General features: G+C 40.0%; 1 protein-coding gene across 3 annotated transcripts in view; it reads left to right on the top strand.

The window, feature by feature from the left end:
- LOC134847559 (uncharacterized protein DDB_G0287625-like) overlaps positions 1-23129 on the top strand; it is a 288876-nt gene that overhangs the window by 258396 nt on the left and 7351 nt on the right. The window contains exons 2-4 of one of the 3 annotated variants that reach the window (XM_063864640.1): positions 16050-16095; positions 16460-16598; positions 17431-17510. In XM_063864640.1, the coding sequence (XP_063720710.1) occupies positions 16093-16095; positions 16460-16598; positions 17431-17510 (222 nt within the window). In that variant the 5' untranslated portion in view covers positions 16050-16092. Of the gene's footprint in view, positions 1-16049; positions 16096-16459; positions 16599-16814; positions 16829-17430; positions 17511-23129 lie in introns of those variants that run through there. The other 2 variants (XM_063864648.1, XM_063864658.1) reach the window with 2 other exon arrangements.

Genomic DNA, 23129 nt, shown 5'->3' with positions numbered 1-23129 from the left:
ATTTACATAAGAAAAATTACTTAAGTATAGGCTGAGTTAAGGTGACATGCAAGAGGGAGTCGGACTGAAGTATGTGTAGTGTGTGATATGTGTGTTATGTTATGTTATGTGTTATGTTATTAAGATCCTGGGTAAGAAGGAGTTAGTGACCACGAAGAACTGAATGACGATCTTAGGAATAGATCCAAAGTTTGGACTGTCTAATCTTAGGTTGAATTCCAAAATTTTAGAGACCGATTGATTTTAAAAAATTTTAGGATCAAAATCTTTTTATCTGAATGTTTTAAATAAATTTTAACGAGAAGTTGAAACGGACAAGCGTGATATTCGTGACCTCTTTTCTAGATCCTGATTGATCGTTTAGTTACTCACTTGAGTCAAATCATTAAATCAAATCGAATCGAACCCGAAAAAAAAATGGATAACTTCAACTGGGATGAATTGATGGACCTGGCAGAGGCATATGTAGGACCGATGTTAGATGCGATCTATCGTCGGCTAATGGATCGAGACTTCGCCTTGGAGGACCCAGAGGTAGTCATGTTGCTGACCGCCCTGATAAACATATTGGGGCATGACAACCGTGGGGACAGCACCACGGAAGTCCTATTGATGGCAGCATACGGAGAGAGGGGAGTACTAGACCGCCCAAACATGAGAGTGATTAGGTGAAGAAACGGGGCTCTCTTAGGGAGTGACTTGGCGAACGAGTCTGGATTGGGAAGTTCAAGGACTTATCAACCAGGTGAGATGCCTTTGCCCTCCAAGCCCAAGTCTGGGCTGAGGAGAATGCATCAAGAGATGAACAGCGAGGCTGCCTCGTCTAGTTCACCACTGAGAATAGCTGTGCCACCAAAGAGGACGAGAGTAGAACAGGGGGTTCAAATGAACCAGATCATGCAAGATCTAGATGGGATGAAAGATGAGATGGAAAGGACCAGAAAGGAGCTGGATGAAATGAATAAGACCATGCTCACTACGGAAGAAGACAGAGACATGTGAAAGAGATTGTTTGAAGACTGCAACAAAGAGCAGGGTGAAGAAATTGAACGCTTGAGGTGGGACTACAAGGAGCGATCGGAGCGGGTGGCATTGACAACAGCCGTGGAAAAAGTGATACCTGCGGTGAGTATTCCTCGTGGGCAGTCCCCGATGGAGCTCTTGACGCCTCGAGAAATGAGTCAAACGACAGAAACGCGACTCCCAGCTACAACAGGTCGAGTGACAATCCCGGACCCGAGTGATACCTTGGGTGACCTAGTCGTGGAGCAAACGTTGAGGAAGCTGATAGAGACAGCTGGACGACTAGTCGCCAATAGGAAAGCGCCAGGTTACGGGTTGACTGCACCCTATGGAACGATCGACGATACTGGCAGAGTACGGCTCTCCCAAGACTTAATGACCAAAAGGGGAGTTAGCGAAGCAACGCTACAAATGGAGAGCTCAAAAGTCCCAGACAGGAAGATACGAAAGATGACGGCGAAGAAAGTGTCACGGGTAAGGGATGTACAAAAGAATAATCAGTTGAAGTATAACTTCACAGGAGTTCCGGAGGCGGATCCGAGAGCTTGCTTCAATCGAGCGACCTGGAATCCGGCAGTAAACCTGCAGCAACCACCACTGGGGACATCACATCTGATACTGGGAGACAGCCTGGTCAGAGTGCTCTCAAACTTCAGGACCTCCTGGATCACCACGGTGATAGTTTCGGAGGCGCGACGATAGCCCAGTTATTTTGGATGGTGGAGTTGATGAACCCAGGGAGAATCCCTAATGTAACGATCCTAGTTGGGACAAATAACATCATGAGAAGCTCAGATGAGGAAGAAGCACTATGGGAATCAATGATGGTGTGCTTGTTTACTACCCTCTGGCAGAAGTTCAACTGCGCGGTACTGACCGTTTGCACTGTGCCAATGAACACGAGGACATTGACTGCAGCAAGGAGAAGGCACAACGAAGGAGTAATCAGGTGGAACAACATCCTAAGGAATCTTGCAAGTCAGAATGCCGGAAGGATGATCCTTATGGATATCGAACATGCGCTGAGGGTTATGGATTAGGCCAGGCTGACTACTGACGGCATCCACTTTGATAGCATAGAAGGACAGGCTTGGTTGAACAGAGTCTTCCAAGAGCGATTGGATGAATTGGAAGTAGAACTTTTTGACACGGGAGTGCTGAAGGAAGAGGAAGCATCCAAAGAACCGACAATTACCATTTTTGTGCCTCCTAACCTGGAAATACGCTTGGGAGCGAACCCAGTCGTGACCATCTATAAGCCGCAAAGCTCCAGCGAACCCGGGCACAGAACGGATGTACGAGATCGATTGGGAGAAGCGCCCCCGATGATAATCCTTGACGGAGATTAGGGCCTGTCAACTCGACAGCGGAAACAACCAGCACCACTAGATCGGATACGAGAACTGAGACGACGAGCACCAGTCGAGAGGAGCGACGTCCGAACAGGAGCTCTCTAATGTGGTCGAGGCCAATACCTTCTCCCTGGCACATATACAAGGATGACCTGATGAAACTGAACCTTCAGACGGTGAGCTTTGCAGCCGATGCCATGCGGATGCTGAACGGAGCAAGGTTAATGGTCAGCGGATTATACTCGATAACAAGTGTGGATTGGTTGATAACTGCTGGCGTAAATTTCAGCTCCACGACGATTTTGAGGTTTGCTACCCTCTAATAACACAATGGACCCAGTGAATGCAAGACCGTTACAAGACGTGAAACTGAATCACGATGAAGGAAATCGAAAAGAGAAACCTGGAAGATTCCTGATAACGAGGGCGCCGATTGGACAACTTGTGAAGATTTTCAGGCAGGTGAAAGCAACCCCAGGTCATGTGAAAGAAAGAGCATACCCGAAACAAGTGAATCAGGAAGGTGATGTTCGAAGATACGGCGGGTTGAAAGCGATAAAGAAAGATGAGACCATCTTTGCCGCGTACAACAGGGCAGAAATGAGGAAGGCCAAGATTATGATAGTAGCGAATTCAGACTTCGTACACACTTCCAAGTCTCTGTTTTGGCCGGATGTTATAATGTTGGCAGCGGTCGATCTGGACCTAATGCAATCCGTGTCAAGGGCGATCGGGGTACAAAGACAGACAGAGATGAACCAATCACAATTGTTTTTGCTGGCATCAATGACCATTTACACAGTAGGGGTTTCGTGAGCAGACTCAGAGAGCCTACGAAGGCAGAAAACGCTGTATGGCAGGAATAAAAGATATCCTCGAGTCAATGGGTGAAGTAGTGGATACCCTGAAAGAGGGCTGCTTCACCAGGATGACACCGAGAGCCGTGTTCGCGCTGTCTCCGGGGTATGCACGTCTCCCAGATGGACTAAATTTCGTGTATGCGATTGTGGCTTGGCTCTCGGAAGCGAAATATGATGTAATCATATCGCCCCAAATCGCGAGATAGAGATGGAGAATCTGAGACCACTCAGGGCCGAACTACCGGCGGTGTGGTCGGATATCTCGAATGCAATGAGAGGATTCAAGGACCACTCACTACACATGCTAGTGTTGGACGAGGTGCAGGGGTTGGAACTGTCCAACTTCAGTCGACAGCTCAAGTTTAAGCCAGGAATAGATGACGACCATCGAGTAATTGTGGCGATGTCGGATGACTTATGCATTGCAGCATGTATTGCGAGAACTCATGAGCGAAGATCTGTTGTTTGGAAAGATAGCAGAGCCAGAAATAATGGTCGTCATGTTTGATGATCACTTCCGTGATCGTATGAGAGAAGTAGAGAGATGGCGCATTGAAGTATTTCCGAAGCTCTGGAATCTAAGGCCCTATGACAAGACTAATGGTGAGATAACAAGAAGTCCTCGTCTCACTACAGCATACCATAAAGTGAGAGAAGAGACGAAAGACTGGGGTGATTACGAGAAGCTGCCAGAGGAAATCCCTGAATTCCCTCTGATAAGAAGGATGTTGTTCGGAGCAGTCTCCGTATTGCAAACTCCTAGGCTGAGAGTGTTTGAGACCAATTAAGGGAGGGTAGCGAAATTCTCGGAAACGATGGATCCGTCTTTTTTGGGCAGGAATGCCGCAGTGTTTACGCGAATTGCTTGTACGGATCAAGCCACGAGAAGGCGCATAGGCAATGCCACGACTCCGAAATCTGGAGCGTTTGACACGGAATGGGCAGAACTGAATTTGGCGCCTATGAGGATGAGAGGCAGAGCCGAATTACCTGAGGCCTCCCTGATTTTGACTAGTTTGAAACCGGAGTTAACAGTGGGAGGAACGCTGCAGACGAGAACCTTCCTGGCACCCTTCGGCTATGAGGAAATCAAAGTGGTCAATGGAGAAGAAGAAGATAAATCAGCCGGCAGGCTAATCATACCGAGATTTCCGGAAGGGGCCAAGAATGAAGAGCAAGGACCCTCAAATTCGAAAGATACATCAGAAGGAGATGATGGGCAGGGAGGAAGCCGTCGATCGGAAGAACCCATGCGAGAGGATCCCGATCAAATTGAGAAGGTAGACGACAAGGCATTGACAGGAGGAGTATCCAGCTTGGCTTTCAATTTCCTCAGTGACTTTGAAAACAACGCGGATACGTTGGAAGCAACTGAACCAGCAAACGAAGGTACTTCGACACTGGAGCCTCCGTCGGCTTTTGTGGAAAGGGACCGGAGTTTGCCGGAGAGCGGCTCTCCAGGCAATTCTAAAGACAATGAACAAAGACTCCTCATAAAATCACCAAGGAGAAGAAGGATAGAAGGCGCTGTCAGAGTACCCTTCTTGGGAATGTTACCCGAAGAAGAGTGGGAGGTACATCACCGAGACCATGAAAATAGGACGGGATGGAGATTGGACAGAGTGGCCTTCATGGAAGAAGTCTGGACAGTAGTTCAGAGCTACGGAACCCAGTCCATTTTGAAAGTAGGTCTCAACCGACCACTGATAGGGGAAGTCCTGGACAAACTCGACGAGTGTGAAGGCAGATTGAGTGAGTTTTTGATCGACTCAGCCACTGATGAGAGTGAAGCAAACTCTCCAATCAAGATGACACCGCAAGAGGATAAATGAGAAGTGGTATATCTGTCCAGAACCATGAAAGGAACGATGCGATCGAAATTGGTGATTGATAAGATCAATGAGATGAAGATGAAACTAGGCAGCAAAGTGATACCGAGGAGAGCGGGAAAGACCAAGGGGGATTCTGAAATCTCGATAAAAGCTGTCAACTCAGCGAAAAGGAAACGAGTCGGAGAAGTCATGGATTTGGGACAAGGTGATGATCGATTGCCTGGCACAGACAGAATGTTAACGGATGTAGCAATGGTGCCGCCCATTCTCATGGCAGGGATAAAGTCGACAGATTATAAATCCAAAAGGAGTGACCGCACTCTGACTGGAGCAACGTTAGAAAGGGAAACACTCAGCCAATGTGGAGAGAGTACCATGAAAGACTTTAAACCGTTCCCTATGAACCACGGAAATGGAAGTGTCGGAGACTGTATCAATAGATGAACCCGCCGGTGGATACATGGAGATGTTGAAGTATAGAAACTCGGCCAAAGGACACTTAATGGCTCTGGAAGACAACAGTGCCATGGAAGGTTATCTGGAGACAATGATGCAAGGCACCACCCTCAAGCAGAAAGCATACGGGAATCTAGCGTCGTCTGAGATGCAGGCAGAAACGGTCGAGCAATTGGTGAGCCTTGCATGGAAAGCTGTAGTGTTAGGGTACTTTGAAGAAGAGATGAGGACTACGCCGAGGATACACGCTCTGATAGCAGTACCCTACGTGAGGACTGAACTACAACTGAGGTTCGCCTGGTGCATGATCGGACTGACTCGCGGGAATATGATTCAGAAGAAAGAAAAAGATCGAAAGAAGAAAAGGTCTTCCTGATAACCAGCATGAGGGATCTGATAACCCAAGAGGGAGCAGCAGTAGCATGCGCGAAGCGGAGAGACGCTCTTCATTTCATCCGATTCATGATAGAGCAAACTTTAGTGCCAGCCTTGAATGCTTGTGTCAAGATGCTGAGAGAGGGCAAATACTGTGGACGGATCAGAAATAAGTAATAAAGTTACGTGTCCGGAGTCATAGGGCTAGCGTACAACCCGTTTCTCAGTGAAGACATACGCGATTACTTCTTTGATTACGAGCAAGCAGTGTTGCTAAGACTCTGGACGCCTAGAGTTGCAACGATAAGAAGCGCTGCTAATCAGCAAACCAGGTTGGGACTAGTTTTGCAGGAGAAGGTGACTGCACCTTCCGTGCCAGAATCCGACAAACGAGTAGAGTTTGAATTGGGTTTCTCAGATGAATTGCTGAGAACGAACTTGATGGTGGTATGGGAACTGATGAGACCCTAATGGTGTCAGAGTCCCAACGCTGATTCGATACTACTTGCAACACAAGATGTGCAGAGGCAATTAAACTCAGAATGTAATCTGCGTGATCTTAATAGTATCTATAACGTGATGACAACAGCCTCTATGAGCAACGGGGAAGACAAAGTGGAGTTGCCTGGCTGGGGACCAGAAGACTAGGTTAAACCTGGTAGCTTTCTGGCAGAACTCTGTAGACTGGAATGTCACGTTTGTGGAGGCCTAGATTGCGTGAAAACCCTGGAGAGACAACACAAACAGTTGACAATATTGTTTGGGGAAATTGTGATGAAAGCAAAAACGGAAACGAAATTGATCTCAGATTGCCATGGAGGAACCGAGGTGAATCTAGTGACGGCACTAGGGTTCTACAGCATGTTTGATTCTTTAGAGTCACTATTGAATCTAGAACAGAAACATGAGATAGTCACGGCCATCAGTGTAGAAGTGTTCCCAGGAGTTTTGTAGACTGAGCAAAAGCACATAAGAAAATGGAGAAAAGCGATCGAGGCGGAAATGAACATCAGACACAGTGAAACTTATCGCAGACCATCGGGAGCGCAATATTTGGTGGGATCCACATTAGCTTCAATGTGCAAGAGCAGATACCCAGTGCATTTGGTGGCTGTGGATGTAAAAAGTACGAGAACGATCGTGGATCAAGCCTTCTCAGTGCTAAAGTGTGTAAGACTAGCAAGAATGTCGGAAAATTCTTATGAGTTACTGTGCAGAATATTCTCTGCAGTCCCAGAGAGATTTCAGGAGGAGTTAGAATCGATACTGGGAAAGAAGTTCATGGGATACGTCAGTGGGAACTTGAGTGACTTTGAAAGACAAAAACAGAGAGGATCAACCGTTACGGATTACAATACAGTAGACGAGAATGATAAAGTCCACCGAGTGATGATGGAAGTAGAACCACTACTTGAAGCTTCGGGAAAGCGTAACTGGAGGAGCGTCATGTTAACACATGACGAGTTTCCTTGCCATTGCTTGCTGCAAACATGGTGGTACCCCGAACGTAGTAATCTGGTGTTGATCTGAGACTCTGGAGAGCTGCTCTCCATGGGTTTACCAGACTCATCACGGCCCATTACAATAGTGATAGTGGGAGTTATGATGGCGATACGATGGCTGGAAGCTCATGTGAAGGAGAACAATAGACAGAAGGCACCGACGAGAAAACAATTGCAGAAATTGGATTGTCTAAAAGATTTAGATATTTTTGAGACAATGTGCAAGATTCTGAACATTCCGATGGAAGTGAAAAAGATATGGGCAAGGAGACGACTGACGCTATGGTTTAGAGCTAACATGACTGCATGGTTGTATGAGTATGCCATGAAGCATATGTCGAAGCACGGCAGAGTGTACAGTGTGTATCAGCTGGACATTGGGGCAGGAGCTTTCAAGCGAGCTTTCATGACTCATCGGAATGCAGTGACCACCGCCGTACAGAGAATTTCCAGGACAAGTGAACGTGATGGAAGGGAGAAAGAAGAGATATTGAACGAAGATTTGGAGAGAAACGTGACGTTGTGTCTCCACAACAGCTTCTGCAGGAACAGAGAATCTAACGTTGACCCCCTACCTTGTTGTGAACAAAGGGTAGAAGAGCAGAACTGTTGGAGGACTGCTTCCAACAGCGTCAGAACAGCTAACGATGTGTTGCAAGACACAGAAACTGAAAGTAAAGAGTCAATGTCGCAGGAGGAGGAGATGGAGCATTATCAAATGGGCGGAAAACAAGATGCGAAAAAAACGAAATTAGAAGGATTTAGAAGTTTTAGAACTTCTAAACGAAAAAAAAGAGGAAACAAAGAAGTGACGAAAGAGAAGAAGGTAAAACTCAGAATTGTTTTTTGTGTGTGACAAAAACTCAAGTGAGAAACTAAGCAACTAAGTTGTAATTGAAAACTGAAAGAAAACATTTAGTTGAGTTTTGAACCTTAAAGTATTTGCAGCATTTATAAATTTGTATTTTGATTTTAGTTAGTGGCTTTAGAGACACTTACTATTTATTTAGAAAGGCTTGAGTAAAGAGTATATATAAATATTCTAGCCTGCATGATTGTTTTTAATCAACTAGGACAACTGATCACTTTGTGGTGACATGAAAGGCTTGGGTAATCTCTCGAAGAGGGAGATTGTTTCATTGTTCTTTCTTACCACAGAGTTCCTTAATTTTAATATTCAGGACCAATAACAACTAAAATATCCGAAGCGAAGAAGCATAGTAGGATAATTTTAGCTTGTTGGTTGGCAGGACCGTCCTGCAAACTGACACCTTTTAAAAACCTATGAGAAAAAATTTTAAAATCAGGGCATTGACATTGGAAGTCAGAAAAAATGTTTTATCTTGAGTCATATCCTCGAGGGTGCAGATTAGTGAAGGAATTTGGAAGGCTGTAGTAGTGTACTATGATGCCATTTATATTCTGCAGTGAGTCGATATGACGTGGATAAGAGTAATTTCGTGCATTTTGTAAATTCTGTTCGATGACACTGTACCAATTTTACGAACATTGCAAGATTCAATGGGGAAATTGACCGGGCTGTCCGAGGAGAATGTGACATTCGACCAGAATGAACAAAAATGCAGATTCGGCAATTCCGAATTGTTAGCAGCTAACCTTCCGAATTAGCAGTTTTGAAGGATTAACAGTGTTATTGGAAAGATTAGTCAAACTGTGAAGGCTAGAATATTCTGGTATTTCAAATTTTTAAAATTTCGAAGGATGACGTCATATTTCTGAGAAACGTCAAAATCGGCCATTTTGGGAGAAATCCAAAATAAAACACAACAACAATAGTTGCGACGGCGACAGCAACGATAATCGCGATAAAAAAACAACAACGAGAGTTGAACGAACAGTAGAGTTGGCAGAGACCGCTCCGAGTTGCAACGATTGTGTCGCTGCAATCGTTGCAAGGCCGTTCACAACAACGGTGAAGGGTAGAAAAACAGCCTTCCGGAAAGAAGATAAGGGTGTTATTTCCCCGGATTCAGGAATCCGGAGGGGTCTCGGGACTTGAACTGAAATCCTTTTATATAAATTTTTAGCTTACCCATTATATCCTGAATTGAATTTATCTAACGTCTGAATTCATTTTCCGACGATGAGAAGCTAGGAGTTAGGGGAAAGGGTTGATCCATCTTCGATGGAGATGATGATTTTTATCTACTGAACAAAAACAATAGTTATATAGTGAATAGTAGTAGCCCTGTTTTTAGGAGCGACCTCGTGGTCTGGGGATACTGAGACCCAGCCATGAGCTCACTAATTTTGCAAGTAATTAAGTTAATTTGAGCGTTATGGTCGAAGCCGGAGAACAGTAACGTTTTTGTCGACCCGATGTAGTAGTAGTAGTAGTAGTAGGGTAGGCTTTAGGGTTTCTCCATGGGTTTTGAACCCTCGTGTAAAAGCTCAAAATTTTTCCCGGTGGGTTGCAGCTTCCACACCAACAAAGAATTCTCCACATACACAAGTTGTTTTCTGCAAAATTTCTGTTGAAAAATTTCCAATACGTGTTTGTTAGAGATATTTTCAGGCTGTCACAATCTTGATTTTCGAAGTCCACAATTTGGCTAAAGTAGTTGTATAGCTAAAGTGTTAGAAAGACCACCAAAAAAACTGGCTTTGGTAGAGACGGTGAAAAGCATGTAGAGCTTAGTTTAGACGCCGGCCAGTCGTTTTATAGCTTAGCTTTACTTTCCGTCGATATTTTCTTCCGGGCGAAGGTTACACATAATTTCAGTAATATTTCTGAAGTTGTGATTAGTTGAATTTTTTTTAATTTTGAAATAATGATGTCTATGACACTTTTTATGATCTTCGATCATCTTGTACAGATATAAGAAATTTAAAATATTAATTCAAACGTTTTCGCACATTTTGTGCATCATCAGGATTAAAATTTTTCACAATTTTTACAAAACGATCAAAGATCTGGAAAAAATGAAACGTGCCTAAAAAGGCTCTAAAACTTTTCAACCAATCAAATTTGAACAGCTATATTTACGTAATCATGAATAACCTTTTCCTGTAAATTTCTGAGATTTTTTAGTTTTTTATTCTTTCTGGTTATAAAATTTCGATTTGGGATTATTTTTGATTCTGACATGTCAGTTTTATAACTTTTAGCCATGTTATAAACAGACTATAATTTTAGTGTTAATTCCCGGCTTCTGAATTCATCGCGTGTGTTGATCTTCGGCCTCTCCCTCCAAATAAGCAAAGCCTCTAGTGTCAGTAGCTTATGAGTGTTGGCTGTTTGGTCTATAATCTCTGACTTCAGCTCAGCAGTACCGCCTTCCTCCTTATTACATTCCAACAAGTGTTGTCCTACTGGGGAGTCCCCTTTGCGGTGTTCATCGACCCTCGTGGCTAAATGTCGGACTGTCTGACCGACATAGGTGGAGTTACATCCACTACATGTAAGCTTGTACACCGTTTTGGATCTCAGTTCACGAGCAAAGGAATTTTGGGGGATGGCAAGCATGTTTTCAATTTTCTTGTTTGAAAAAATTATTTGTGCTCCGGATATTAGCCGAACCTTTGCAGCTAACAGTTGAGATGGATTGCCTCGATATTGCATTGTAAGATTTGGTGGTGAGTCTTTCAACCATTTATCATTTCTCGGTTCTGATGCCTTCACCTCTAAATTTTTCTTTCCCTCAATGATCTTGTTAAGAGTTTCAAACACTAACCTATCAGACCAATTTTTTGTACAGATAATTAAAATTTTTAAAGCCTGAACACGCACAAAAGTGTGCGAAAACGGTTGTTTGAGTTTACAATTTTAACGCTTTATCCGAATTTTTTAGTTACAAAAGATCAAGAGATTCTCGAGCCAATGATTATAGAGCCTACATTTGACCCCCTATGTGACTTGAGTTACAACTGTTACAAAAGGTTTTAGCCCCTTTCGTAGTTCAATTACTGTTACTGGGGATTCGCGAGCCAGCTTTGTGCTTAAATTAAATATGGAGTCTAAAGCTAAGTAAGGTTTTTAAAATTGCGGTTGTTGACCCTTAAACAGACCATAACCAACTGGCTAGTTGGAGGCGGTAATAAACTCGTAGAATTATGGTATCTAACGTCAGCCAGTAATCAGAAGGGACTTTTTTTACATACTGTTGCTGTGTAATTTCTTGGAGAATGTTGAATTAAAAAAAATCATAATAAATTACAAAAGGGGCCGCCCTTCCGTTTAGTTACGGTAAGTGCACAAGCTGGTTAGGACCATACCAGCGATATAAAAATGCATATATATCAGTAATGAAGTCAAAAATCAGCTTTAAATGCATCGTCGTCATGTTAATTTATCTTAGCCGTCCTTCCTCTACAAAAGCGCTTATGGAGTTGTCGATAAATTGAACTTTGCGTAGCGATCTGCACCCTCTTATACCAAGTATAGAGCTCCTCAGGAGCGCGAAGTTTATTTTAGTTCTTATGTAGTTTATAGATTCTGGATAGCTTTCTTGTCTTTATTCACTTAGTTTTTCGGCTAATCGCTGCATCTTCCGCGTGGCTGTTGGAGCAGCGCCACCGGTGCATCCAAAAATTAGCGGCCAGAAGCTACTCTGCTCTACATTTAAAATTCTTTGCTGATATTTGGAGTTCATCAGCGTTTTGTGGTATTTGTATGCATCCTTATGCAGTTTTTGCAATGTTTTGGCATGGGGATTGAAAATTTTCACATCAAAGAAAGCGCGGCTGAATCGTGAACCCCAGAGTCCGTTTGCCTTAATGTCAAGTCGTGCCTCATCTTCAGTTGTAGTTGAATTGTTGACAAAGCTTTCGCCTTGCAACGGCTGAAGTTTCGGCTCAATCTCGATGTCATGGCAAACCTCGTTCATGAGGTTGGCGAATGTGTCTCTAATTTCATTGTGTCTTATGTGTGTGTAACCACCCTTTGCACAGTGAAGCGCATGTGTCAAGTTAAAATCAGCACCACACGCACATGTGAGTGGTGTTTTGGTTGGTTCCCATCCGTATCTTAAGTAAATACCATCTCTGAACTCTGATTTATTCAGGTTGAAGTTGTATCTGCTCAGTGGCAGAGCATTGAGCCAGTTTGAGGCTCCCTTTTCAGAGGCCAGGTCGATTGCGTATTTATCTGTTTCATTTAAGGAGTTAATGAGGTTTGTTTTTTTTTCAATTTTTTCTATCAGTTTTCAGTTTTTTGATTTTCGTACATATTTTTTCTTGCTGTGTTTCTGCTGTAATAGGATCTTGAGATTCCAGTACTAGTGATGTTTCCTTAGACCATTCTAGGTAGCTTTCATGATCGGGTGACAGCTTGATGTTAAGTTCGTCCGTTTTAAGGGGTAAGGAAGATATCTCACGGAATTGGGTGTTTAAAGTGTCGTTACCGACTAGGTTAGGTAATAATTGGTCTTTGACAATATTTTTACATATTTTCAAGTTTTCCATAGTGTTAGGCGTTGTCCTGGCAAGAAATGAAAGCTTTTTTTGAACTCCTTTAGTATAGCAGGCATAAACGTTTTGAGAGGAGGTTTTGGCGATTTTCGTTAGTTTTTTTCAAAATTTTGAATTGCTCATTCTGTTGAAATTCGAGGAACTTTTTACATTCAGATTCTGTTCCTATAACTGAACCAAGCACTCGGGCTCCTGCTTTATAGTGATTCCTGTATTTGCGAAGATTTTTTGAGCTTCACCGAGTTTTTTATCCTTGACAATGAGTTGGCATTTGGATGCTTTCACATGGTAGCCGAAAAATATACCCAGTGATACAATTTTATCGAGGACAGTTCGTAGATTGCTTAATTTGCCGACTGCGTTTCCGTCGTCTGCGTACCATTTCTGGGTTACATCGTCTACTGATTAAAGTTTTATGAGGGGTATAATGGCTAGACCGTACATGGCCATTGCTATTGGATCCCCCTGGGTTGTCCCTTCTTGAGAGTAGATTGTTTTTTTGTTAAAGAATAGTTTAGATGGATTGGAGTAGGAGTTCTTAATTGCTGTTAAAAAGGAAGGGCAGGATGTTTTTATTACCAGCTTTCGGTTCAACGAGTTGAAAGCGTTTTTGGCATCTATCAGTAAAACAGCATTGGCTAAAGTTTTGCTGAATTGATCTCTTACCGTGTGGATTGCATATTCAATGCCACGTTTTTGTCCTAGGCAGAGTTGGTAGTTTGAACCGAGCGACATTAGTTCGTTTTTTAGGCATTTATTTATTGTTCGCCTTTTTATCCTACGCATAACTTCTCCTATGCCTATGGGTCTTACCCCTGGATTCTTATCTAAGGGTATTAATCTGCATGCGTTATATGGTTCCACTAGTTCTGGATTTAGTTCTTCGGTGGCCAATTTTTTTGACAATTTTAGCAATTGTTTTTGAAATCTCAACCGATTATTGCCCGAAGTGTGTTAAAATACGTCTCCATTCATTTGCATCGAGGCCAGTTGGTCCATGCGATCCGTGCGTTCTCATGGCTGCCTTCTTGATATGTTGGCCGTTTATCTGATCAAATATCGATGGATGGAAAAGAGTTGTTTCGTTTGAGACTGGTGTAATATAGTTCTCATCAATTGGTTTAGATGTTGGGTGTTTCTCTATGAGAGTCTGTTCTACTGTCTTACCTTTGACAATCTCGTCGCGCGAAAGAACGCCTTTAGATGTGTCTCTTAGTTTTGGAATTGAGCTTGATATTTTTCCAGTATTCATTAGTTTGTTGAACTGTTGTGCTTCAGTTTCAGTTTTTCTTCTACTTCCTTTCAACAAGCGCATTTGCAGCGCCTTTCCTTCGTTATATAGTCCATCCAGGTCTCCGTCTTGCCATTGCTTAACTCGCCTTGCTATTGTTGTTGATAAAAATCCATCAATTTCGGACTTTGTTTTGCACAGTAATAAGTGAGGAAAAATTATTGCTGCGTGCATTGCGAACGTATTTTTGTTGTTTTCTATTAGGTTACTCAAAGTTCTACTGAGGACTTCAATGAAGTTATAACCAACTTTATTTTTTGACAATATCATAAAGACCGGTTTCCAGTGTACCACTTCGGCGTATAATTTCCTGGTGGTTTCTATGAGTTCTGGACAGGGATTTGACCATGGGTCTTGTATTGTTCTAGGTTCTATAGTGAAAGACTCTCCTGAGTTTTGTGAGTGTGGGGCAGTGGAAGGGTGAGGGTGCATTCGGAGGAGCGTGGTTGTAGCTAGGGTTGGGGGATTGCATTCATGATTGTCGTTACCTGAATGAAATTGGGAGGTGCAGCGATGACAACTGAAATCGTCATAATGATCACTGCTGCGGGCTAGGCCGCTGCATTTTTTATGCATGTAGCCTGGGCATGTGAAGCACCAAACACCTCCGCCTCGCAGGCTGCTTTTAGTAATAAGGAAGTGTGTTTGAGTAGCCATTTTGGGAAGGACGGCGGTGTCAAGTTAGCGAGAGAATTTATAGATTAAATTTGCAAGAAAATTTGTAAAGAAATCATTACCGTAGAACGAGAAATGAATGCCATCACGGCAGAACATTTGAGGGGTTCGATTTAGGTTGAGGTTAGGTGAAACAATAAGTAAATGGGGGTGTACAAATCTATTTATCAAGTTAAACAGCACATGATTATGAATAGAAATTTTGCGGTTTACTTCGGAATTATTACGGTTCTGAATTGTTTTGGGGATGATCAGTGTCTTGGGCTGAAACTTGTTAGTGACGAGGTTAGTCAAGTTTTTCCACTGCTGTTCTAATTCTTGTGGATGCAGCCTGTTGTCATTATATCCAGCAACTATTGTTACTGTATATAGGCGCTTTGGTCTGTATTGTAAAACTGTTTCAAACAGACCATGAAGCGTTGCGCCGCGGTAGGAAAGAATTGTTGATTTTACTAGAGCTGGTCTGATATATTTGGTCCTTGAAGTCCCGATAACTAGTTTCTGTGAGAACTCAGGGATGCGTCTTGCCTGGAATCGCGGCATCAACCTGAAACACAGACAACTGGGGCGAGAAAGGAAGCTCTTTGGGGTGATTTATGGATACTTTCACTTAGGGTTTAAAATTGCTCAAGGGCGATGAAAAAGAAGAAAGGAGTGGTACAACCTGACGTCGATTTGGAGGTCGATTCACCAGCTCACTCCTTCTTGCGTCTAGTTACGCCAGGGTAACTTCACTCGCCTACGGTAAGATTTGGTAAGATAACCAGAAGAGGAAAGCCCAGCGCGCATATGATATGAAAACACACGAGCGGTAAATTTGAACAAAGAAAGATTCTATTTAATAATTTTATTACAACAATTAGGCTAAATTAAGGAAAGCGACAACTCGCAAAGTTTCTCAAAATTTTTATGCGAAAATTTCTGTTTAAATAACAGGGTCTAACTTCGGACAGTTTGGTTTTACAGGTGAGACAATGATTGGTTTTGTGAAGTTCTAAATTCTGTTGTTTTTTGAAAATGGAATCATTTTTTTTTATCATTAAGTTTCAACCCGACCTGAAAGCTTGTATGATTTAATGTCCGTTTGATCTCTGAGAAGTGAAATCGTCTGAGGTTTATCAGTGTTTGATTATTGTGAATTTGATCGGATCGTAGTCATGTAAAAGCAGTTTTTGCCACTTAGTTTGCTGTGTTCATAAACGCTTATTAATGGTATCCGAATGTGTCTGATTGATTTCTCCAAAGTTATTTTCAGATTTTAATGCTATCGGACCATTTTCGTGATTCGACAAAAAAATGGTTAGTGTGGTCAAATATAAAACTAATTTGATTTTTATAATTATCTTGCATTCAATTTTCTTAAATTTTCATAGTATTAGACCAACTTTAATTTGGTAAGTTTATTTTTTGGCATTTATTCGTATGAACGAGAAAATTAAGCTTCAAACAATTGATATCTGACTTCTCTGTTTTCAGTGATAGTAACAAAATAAAGGTTTGGTTTTGGTTGCCATTTTTTTTTACCAGGTACCAAAATTGTACGAGGTACTGAGTGTTCTCATCCCTTAAGGTTGCTGCTCTAGTGCTACTGCATCTATTTGTCACTAATCGCGGTATAATTTGTTATTAGTTACTGAAAATCTTATTTTTTTGTGCTTTTTAGAGTCAGCAGAATTCGGACTCCCAATCAACGAAGCCGTCAAGTGTGTTTCTTGGAAAGTACCGCGCCCATACTCGTGAAAACTTGGAGTATTCATCTGGACACGCATCTAAGAACAATGAAAGTGTTTCTGGATCCAATGGTGAGACTTAATTTTCCCTTTTACCTGATTCTATATCGTTAACAAATAAAGTTGTGTTTTTACAAACAAAAAAGAGGATTTTTTCCTAAATGTACTTCAGCATTTAATTATCCGGGTTGTTTCTCATAGAAAAAGTTTAGGTTTGTTAACTGCTAGAAAGATTTGATTTGGTTTGAAATGGAAATGATTTTCAGTACTGACTATTTCTTTGTAAAGCGACAGTTCCTATTGTAAGTTTCTAACTCTAAATCCAATTTTTGATTTGCTTGTTTGACTGTTTTCATGTAATTCATTAATGTCCTATTGGAGCATGGTATAATATAGTGTTTTAAGCTTATTTTAGTCAATCTACTCCTTATCCTTATCAAACTTTACTTTCCTACTCTCTATTTCTACGGTTGAAGCGAGGAAACTGCTCTTACTGCTATGAGTGTTTCCAGTAACTAATTTAGTAGATTCAAAAAGACCTGTAAGAGATTTCTCAAAGCCAAATTGGAGAATAAAAAGATATCATTTTTTGTAGGTTTGCAGCTCTGACTATTCGGGAAAACGATAGATTTAATTAGAATTCTGCGACGCAATTGGGCTTTTGTTGTTGGAAGGATGAGAGTGCCAATTTAAAGGGCAAAGTTTGATGATAAATTTGGGAGGCGGGATATACGTTAGGAGAGTAATAACAGTAGAAAAACACTCTTCCGATTCAACACAGTGCACTAACCTTGATGCCATACATCTGCGTGGCACTTTTTCTATCTTTTACATAAATCATTGCTATTATGTGCCAACTCTACAGTAATGAAACTATTTAAATTGATCACAAACTATTTTTTAGACGTGAAGGCAGCAAGTGGAGTAAACGTCTCGTCACCGTGGAGTACTGTCAAAGGGCACAAGGTCGAGGAGTCTACCAAGGTATTATTCGACACGCATTATTCTTAAGTTTTTTTGTTTAATTGGTTAAAGCATCGTGGTACAAATATATCGCCGTAATTTTGAACTCGTTTAAAACAATGAAATTGGGAAAAGATCAAAGATAATTTTATGGTCGACAAAGCCGATTTGCACGGATAGTTTTTTGTATCTCGAGGTGCTTACAACACATTAAATTTGTAATTCTTACATTGTTGATACTTTTTTGAGGCTAAGCTCCGAGGGAAGATCTCTCAAGATTCTGCCACGGTAAATCCATTCCAAAACCCTACTAAAATAAAAAAAAACTGACAATTTAGTCTAAGCATCTTTTAATTGATATTTTAGTTATACAGTATATTCATAGGTAACATAAATATGCCCTATTAAGTGTCACACTTATTTCGGTAGTTTTTGTTCGAAAATTTTTTACGTCTGAAACTTGCTCCAATGCGTTAATCCGAATATAGACTGGAAAACTTTAACCTAGACTGGATAAATTTAAGGAGACATTTTAACCTGGGTGCGAGAAAACCTAATGTGGAGTTTCCAAAGCAGTTATTAACGATTTCTTGCTTTTTAAGAGTAACGAAAGTAGTGAAGACTCTTATATAGGTCTTGCTGATTTTTTTTCCAGGAAAATTTGTTCATGCTCATTTTGATTTTTGCGGTTTGAGTTGTGATTGTGCACTTTTTTGTTAAAAGGAAGGCAAACTCCACTATTGAACAGCAAAATTGTAAAGGCCAGGAAAAACGTCATCGACTTCTTATTTTGAAAATGGAAATTAATTATCAGATTTCTCAGCGAAATAAAAGTTTTACCTAATTGATCCAGTTTTCTCAAATTGGTTTATTTTAACAAAAAAGTCTCAATCCAAAATTGTTGTACAAATTCAAAGCGCTTTAAGACCATCTATTTTTTTCTTCAAATTTCACAAATTGAAGATTTTTGAAAAAAAGAACAAGTCGGTTTTTTTTCAGTTTCCTTGCGTTCATTACTCTTTTCCAACTGTCAGTTGGCTATGTTTCTGGTTGTGAGTGCGAAATGCAACTTTAATTCTGCGAATATGAATTTATCTGAAAAATTAAGCTGAAACTTCCTCACAATAAGATTTTTGTAGAACATTTAAAATTGGTTGTACTATGATAGATTTCTGTTGCTTTTCAATGTGTGCCGTTTTTTAAAGAGTCGATGAACGTAGTTCAGACTGTTATATAGATGGTCATTATTTTTCCTCTTTTTTTGGCAAAATTTAAATTTTGTTCACGTTCAAATTTACTTTATTGCAGTTTGCTTACACAACGAAGCGTAGTGTATTATTCTGAAGGTTTCTACTCTAACCGAAGTCGCAAATAAAAGTGTTTATTTTTTGGCTCTTTTGGTATATTTCAATTTAACCATATTTAAGCTTATTGAAGCAGAAACCATTTAATGGCATATGTTCTTGTTAGCTTCTTGTTGGCTATTGTTAGGTTCTGTTTGAAAAAAAATGAATTATGGAAATGTATAGGATTTGTGGTTTTTCGTTTTTTTTTGGTGACGCTTTCGAAAGATTTATCTCAGAAATAACAACTTTTCTCGAAAATCCTGAGCCGATTTTAAAAAAATAGTACCAATGGAAAAACAAGGCTGCTCATCTATGTGTCTGCATATTTCGCTAGTCTTTTTTTTTACCTCACGTTTTACGGCCTTCAAAAATTTAAAAAGGGGGTTTTTGGCCTATTTGTTTGATTTTTTCATTTTCTCAAATATTAAATGCGCGATTCTGAGATAAAGGTTTCAATCGAAAAAAAAACAGTTTATGGCGATTTCTTTTCTCAAGCGGCTAATCCTTTAGTTTGGTACAAAAAAAGTTATGGCCTCAAACAATGCCATTTTTTGACATTTGGGTTATTTTTTATTTAAATTTTAATTTTTTCAAAAAACTACCCTGCTAAATTGGAGATTAAGGGTTTAACCGAAAAAAGAAATCAGTTATGTAAAAGTTACCTGCGCAAGCGGCTGTCACCTGAGTTTTGAAAAAATGGCCTCAGGAAATGTCCCCAATTTTTGAAATTTTGCCTTTATTCCAAATAATTCTTTTTTTTTTTCAGAAATTAATGTGCTGCTGATCAAAACTAACGCTGTGCTTGAATTTTTTCAGCTTAATCTGTTTTACCCTGTTTTTTGTAGAAAAGTTGATATGGACTTCGGAAGAAATCGTTTTTAAATTTTTACCGTTTTTTGTATAGAAATTTGGTCTCTGTTTTCGAAAGCTACTAGCTAAATATGATTTTAAGGGTTGAGTCTCAAAATTTAGGTTATATAAATCTTCGATCTAAAAATTAATTGCCATGCTTTTTAAGAGAAATTTTTATAGATTTAGGAAAAGCCATATTTTTGATTTTTTTGATCGATTCACTTGTTTAAAACTACCCAGCCAAATCTGAGATAAGGACTTCAATTGAAAGAGCGAGTAGTACTTTTCTTTTTTAAAAAAGCAGTTAATCTAGGGTTTGGCGTTAAGTCCTTTTTTTTTTAATTTTGAAAGGCACATATTTCCTTATAAGTACAATATACAATTAAATATATTAGAACAAGTAGATCCATCGTTAGCTGGTCTACTAGTTTCTTTCGAAGCTATCGTTGTGGAAATTCTTGCACGTAAGATTCCTTATCAACGGGTCGGATTTTCAACTCCTAACCATTTCAATTTTCCTTTTTTTGGTCGAATTTTTGCTGTGTAACATTGGCAATTTGATAGAAACTGTAGCTCCTTTATTGGTGACTGGTATCGGTAAAATTACTAGCAGTCGGTGAGCAGACCGATCATGTGATACTCCTATTCTCCTCAAAAAACTTTTGAAGGTGTAGTTTTAATCTTTTCCTTATTTTCCATTTTTTCTGTTCAGAGCTCTTTTTTGCATTTTTCTCGCTTGTGTTTGCGAAGCGCGTCTTCGCCTCTGTGTTGACTTTTGATTTATTTTTAAGTTCTTTTTTTGTTGAAAGGAAGGCAAACTCTGCTATCGATGAGCGCACTATCGAACAGGGAAAGCGTAAAGGTCACGAAAAACGTGATCAGTTTCTAGTTCCAAAAGTGGAATTCAATTATCGAATTGCCCAGCGAAACATAAATTTCATCTATTGGTCCTGTTTTTTTTCCAATTGGGTTAATTTTATCTAAAAAGTGTCAAGCATAACTTGTTCTTGAAGTTCTTAGAGCTTTAAGGGTATCTATTTTTCTTTAAAATTCGAAATTAGTTGTTGTTTTTTCAAAAAACAAGTCTGTATTTTTTTCTATTTACTTGCGTTCATTGACTCTTTTCCAACTGTGTGTTGGCTATGTTTTTCATTGTTACTCTAACAATCATTGAGAGTTTTCTAACCGGGTACTGGATTTTTCTCTTCAATAGCTGCGTTTCCAAAATAGTCCGCTAATGTATTAGCTTATCACTTTCTAATTATTCTTTACTTTTTCGAGCCTAATCTAGAGGTAACGCACATGCTTGGCATTTACAAAGGTTTGGGTTTTAATTCATCCCGAGCCTTAAGTTTTTGGAAATGGAAAATATTATGTCGTATGGTACCTCTACGGTTATCGTTTCTCTGCTTATGCTTCGCCGGCTTTGTTTCCTTATGCCTGTTTTTCTGAATCAAGAATTTTTAATATGATTGCAGCTTATTTTGAGTTATTCCAGTAATAGTGTAGACAATTGAGTTCCAAAAAATTGGGCTCCTCATAAAAGCTTTCTTTTTTTCAAATTAAATACAAAGTACATTGGATGATGTTAGTCTTCAAATAGCATTTATGTTGCGTTTCTTCAAATAGCCATTTTTTCAAATATTTAACATTTTGGTGTCGCAAGAAATGCGAAGCTCTACTTCGGCTCAGTGTATTTTTCTTAAATCTTGTTCTTTTTCTTTTTTGCTTCCCGTGCCCTATTTTTTCCAGCGAGCGTAGTCTAATAGCTTCGACCATCTTTTGTTTCCGATCAAAGTTGCAAATAAGAGCGCTGATTTAATAGCTTTTCAGCTAATCCGGATCTGTAGTTTTAGAAATTTTATAGATTGTGTTTTCATCTTTATTGGTGGCTAGTGTTTGCCGATCGTCAAGTGATCGTGGCACTGAGTGAAAGACGTGATCGCTACACTTTACTTTATTTTTATTTTTGATGGCTTTTTCCTGCATTGCATTGGCAGTTAATTAGCATATGTAGTTGCTTTCTTAGTGGCTAGTGTAAGAAGTTTTTTGAGGGCCCATAGCGCAGATTTGACTTAGTGAAAATCCTAATGTCGAGGTCGTCGGTTCAAATCCGAGACAGCAAAAGTGTTATTATTCAAGGCTAATTTCTATTTTTCACCTATGAAAGGTGCGTTTTCTCGCTTCTGTTAGCGAAGTGCAGCTTCGTCTCTCTGGAAATTTTGCGCTTCAAATTTGTTCCCTATTGGAGTTCAAATTTCGCTCTTCAATCTCAAAACTATTTTTGTACTGTTTCCCCGTAAACAACTTTTCCTACGAAGCTGTAAGAAATTGAACTTACTTTGTTCTGAAACATTAACCAGTATCCCTTTTGCTTGGTCTACATGTAATGCGGTTACCTTTGCACCTTAGGTTCTGCGCTTGAAGTACAAGCGGAACTTGATTTTACCGGATTTTTGTTTAATTTCATACTCATGGAGAAAAACGATGTAATTTCTCCGTAAGTATGAAATTAAACAAAAATCCAGGAAAATCTTCTTTGGTCGATTGATATATCAAATTAAAACCCTATCAGTCGTGATTCGAACGAAATCAAGAAATTGTCCACCTATTGTGAAAAACCGGTTGAAATTTTTGAGTTTTGGTCTAGTTTTTTTTATTTTGGTTTTTCTCGGAACAAAAAAAAACAGCTATTGAGCTTAACAACTACCAATTATATGGATACGTGACTTTACACTCAATCTTTGGGCATACTTCATGGGTTAGTTTTAACTGAAATAACATAGTGCAGATGTTTTTTCGTTAAGGTTTTCTAATATGGAAGTTATTATTTTGTTCGTCATTTTTCTTTTCTTCGGTTTGGTGGAACTCCAGTTTTATGTGAAGCTCAGGTTTGCTTCCGTTTCAAAACAAGTGTTCTGTTTGTTTTCGCCATTTAGGAAATTATTTCACTTCCTTGTATGGGATCCTTTTTAAATTCGTTGTTATGGCCTCGAGATCAGTATTTCTTCTCCAACTGTCTACTATCTGGTTATCCTCGTTTTTGCTTTTTAGCTTAACCCCACATCTCATTACCTATTGTTTTTGAGTCGCTGATATTTCAGCGCGGTTCTTTTACGATACCTGTCAATTTCACTGATGCTTTCTGTAAATCACAGCTTTCCATTACCGCTCCTATTTTTACTCGCGTTTTCTTTTTGGTTAGAATGACGTCTCAGCAGCCCAATAGCCATTTCTTAGGCAAAGAACAAATAAGAGTATCTAGTTGCAGTGCAAATAATACAGAAGTTCCGACCACAGTAATAAAAGCCAACATTTTTTCTTAAGAGCATAAAAATGGATTGAATTAAACTGAAAAATAGGCTACAATGGGTTAAATAAAATGCAGACTGGGAAGAGTTATCTAATTCATTTTCTATGTTCCTTCGCTCACATAAGTCTG

Source organism: Symsagittifera roscoffensis, chromosome 1, assembly GCF_963678635.1.
Source record: "Symsagittifera roscoffensis chromosome 1, txSymRosc1.1, whole genome shotgun sequence".
Classification (NCBI taxonomy): domain Eukaryota; kingdom Metazoa; phylum Xenacoelomorpha; order Acoela; family Convolutidae; genus Symsagittifera; species Symsagittifera roscoffensis.
Note: the sequence above shows the minus strand (reverse complement) of the source record. Positions and strands in the feature narration are given on the sequence as shown.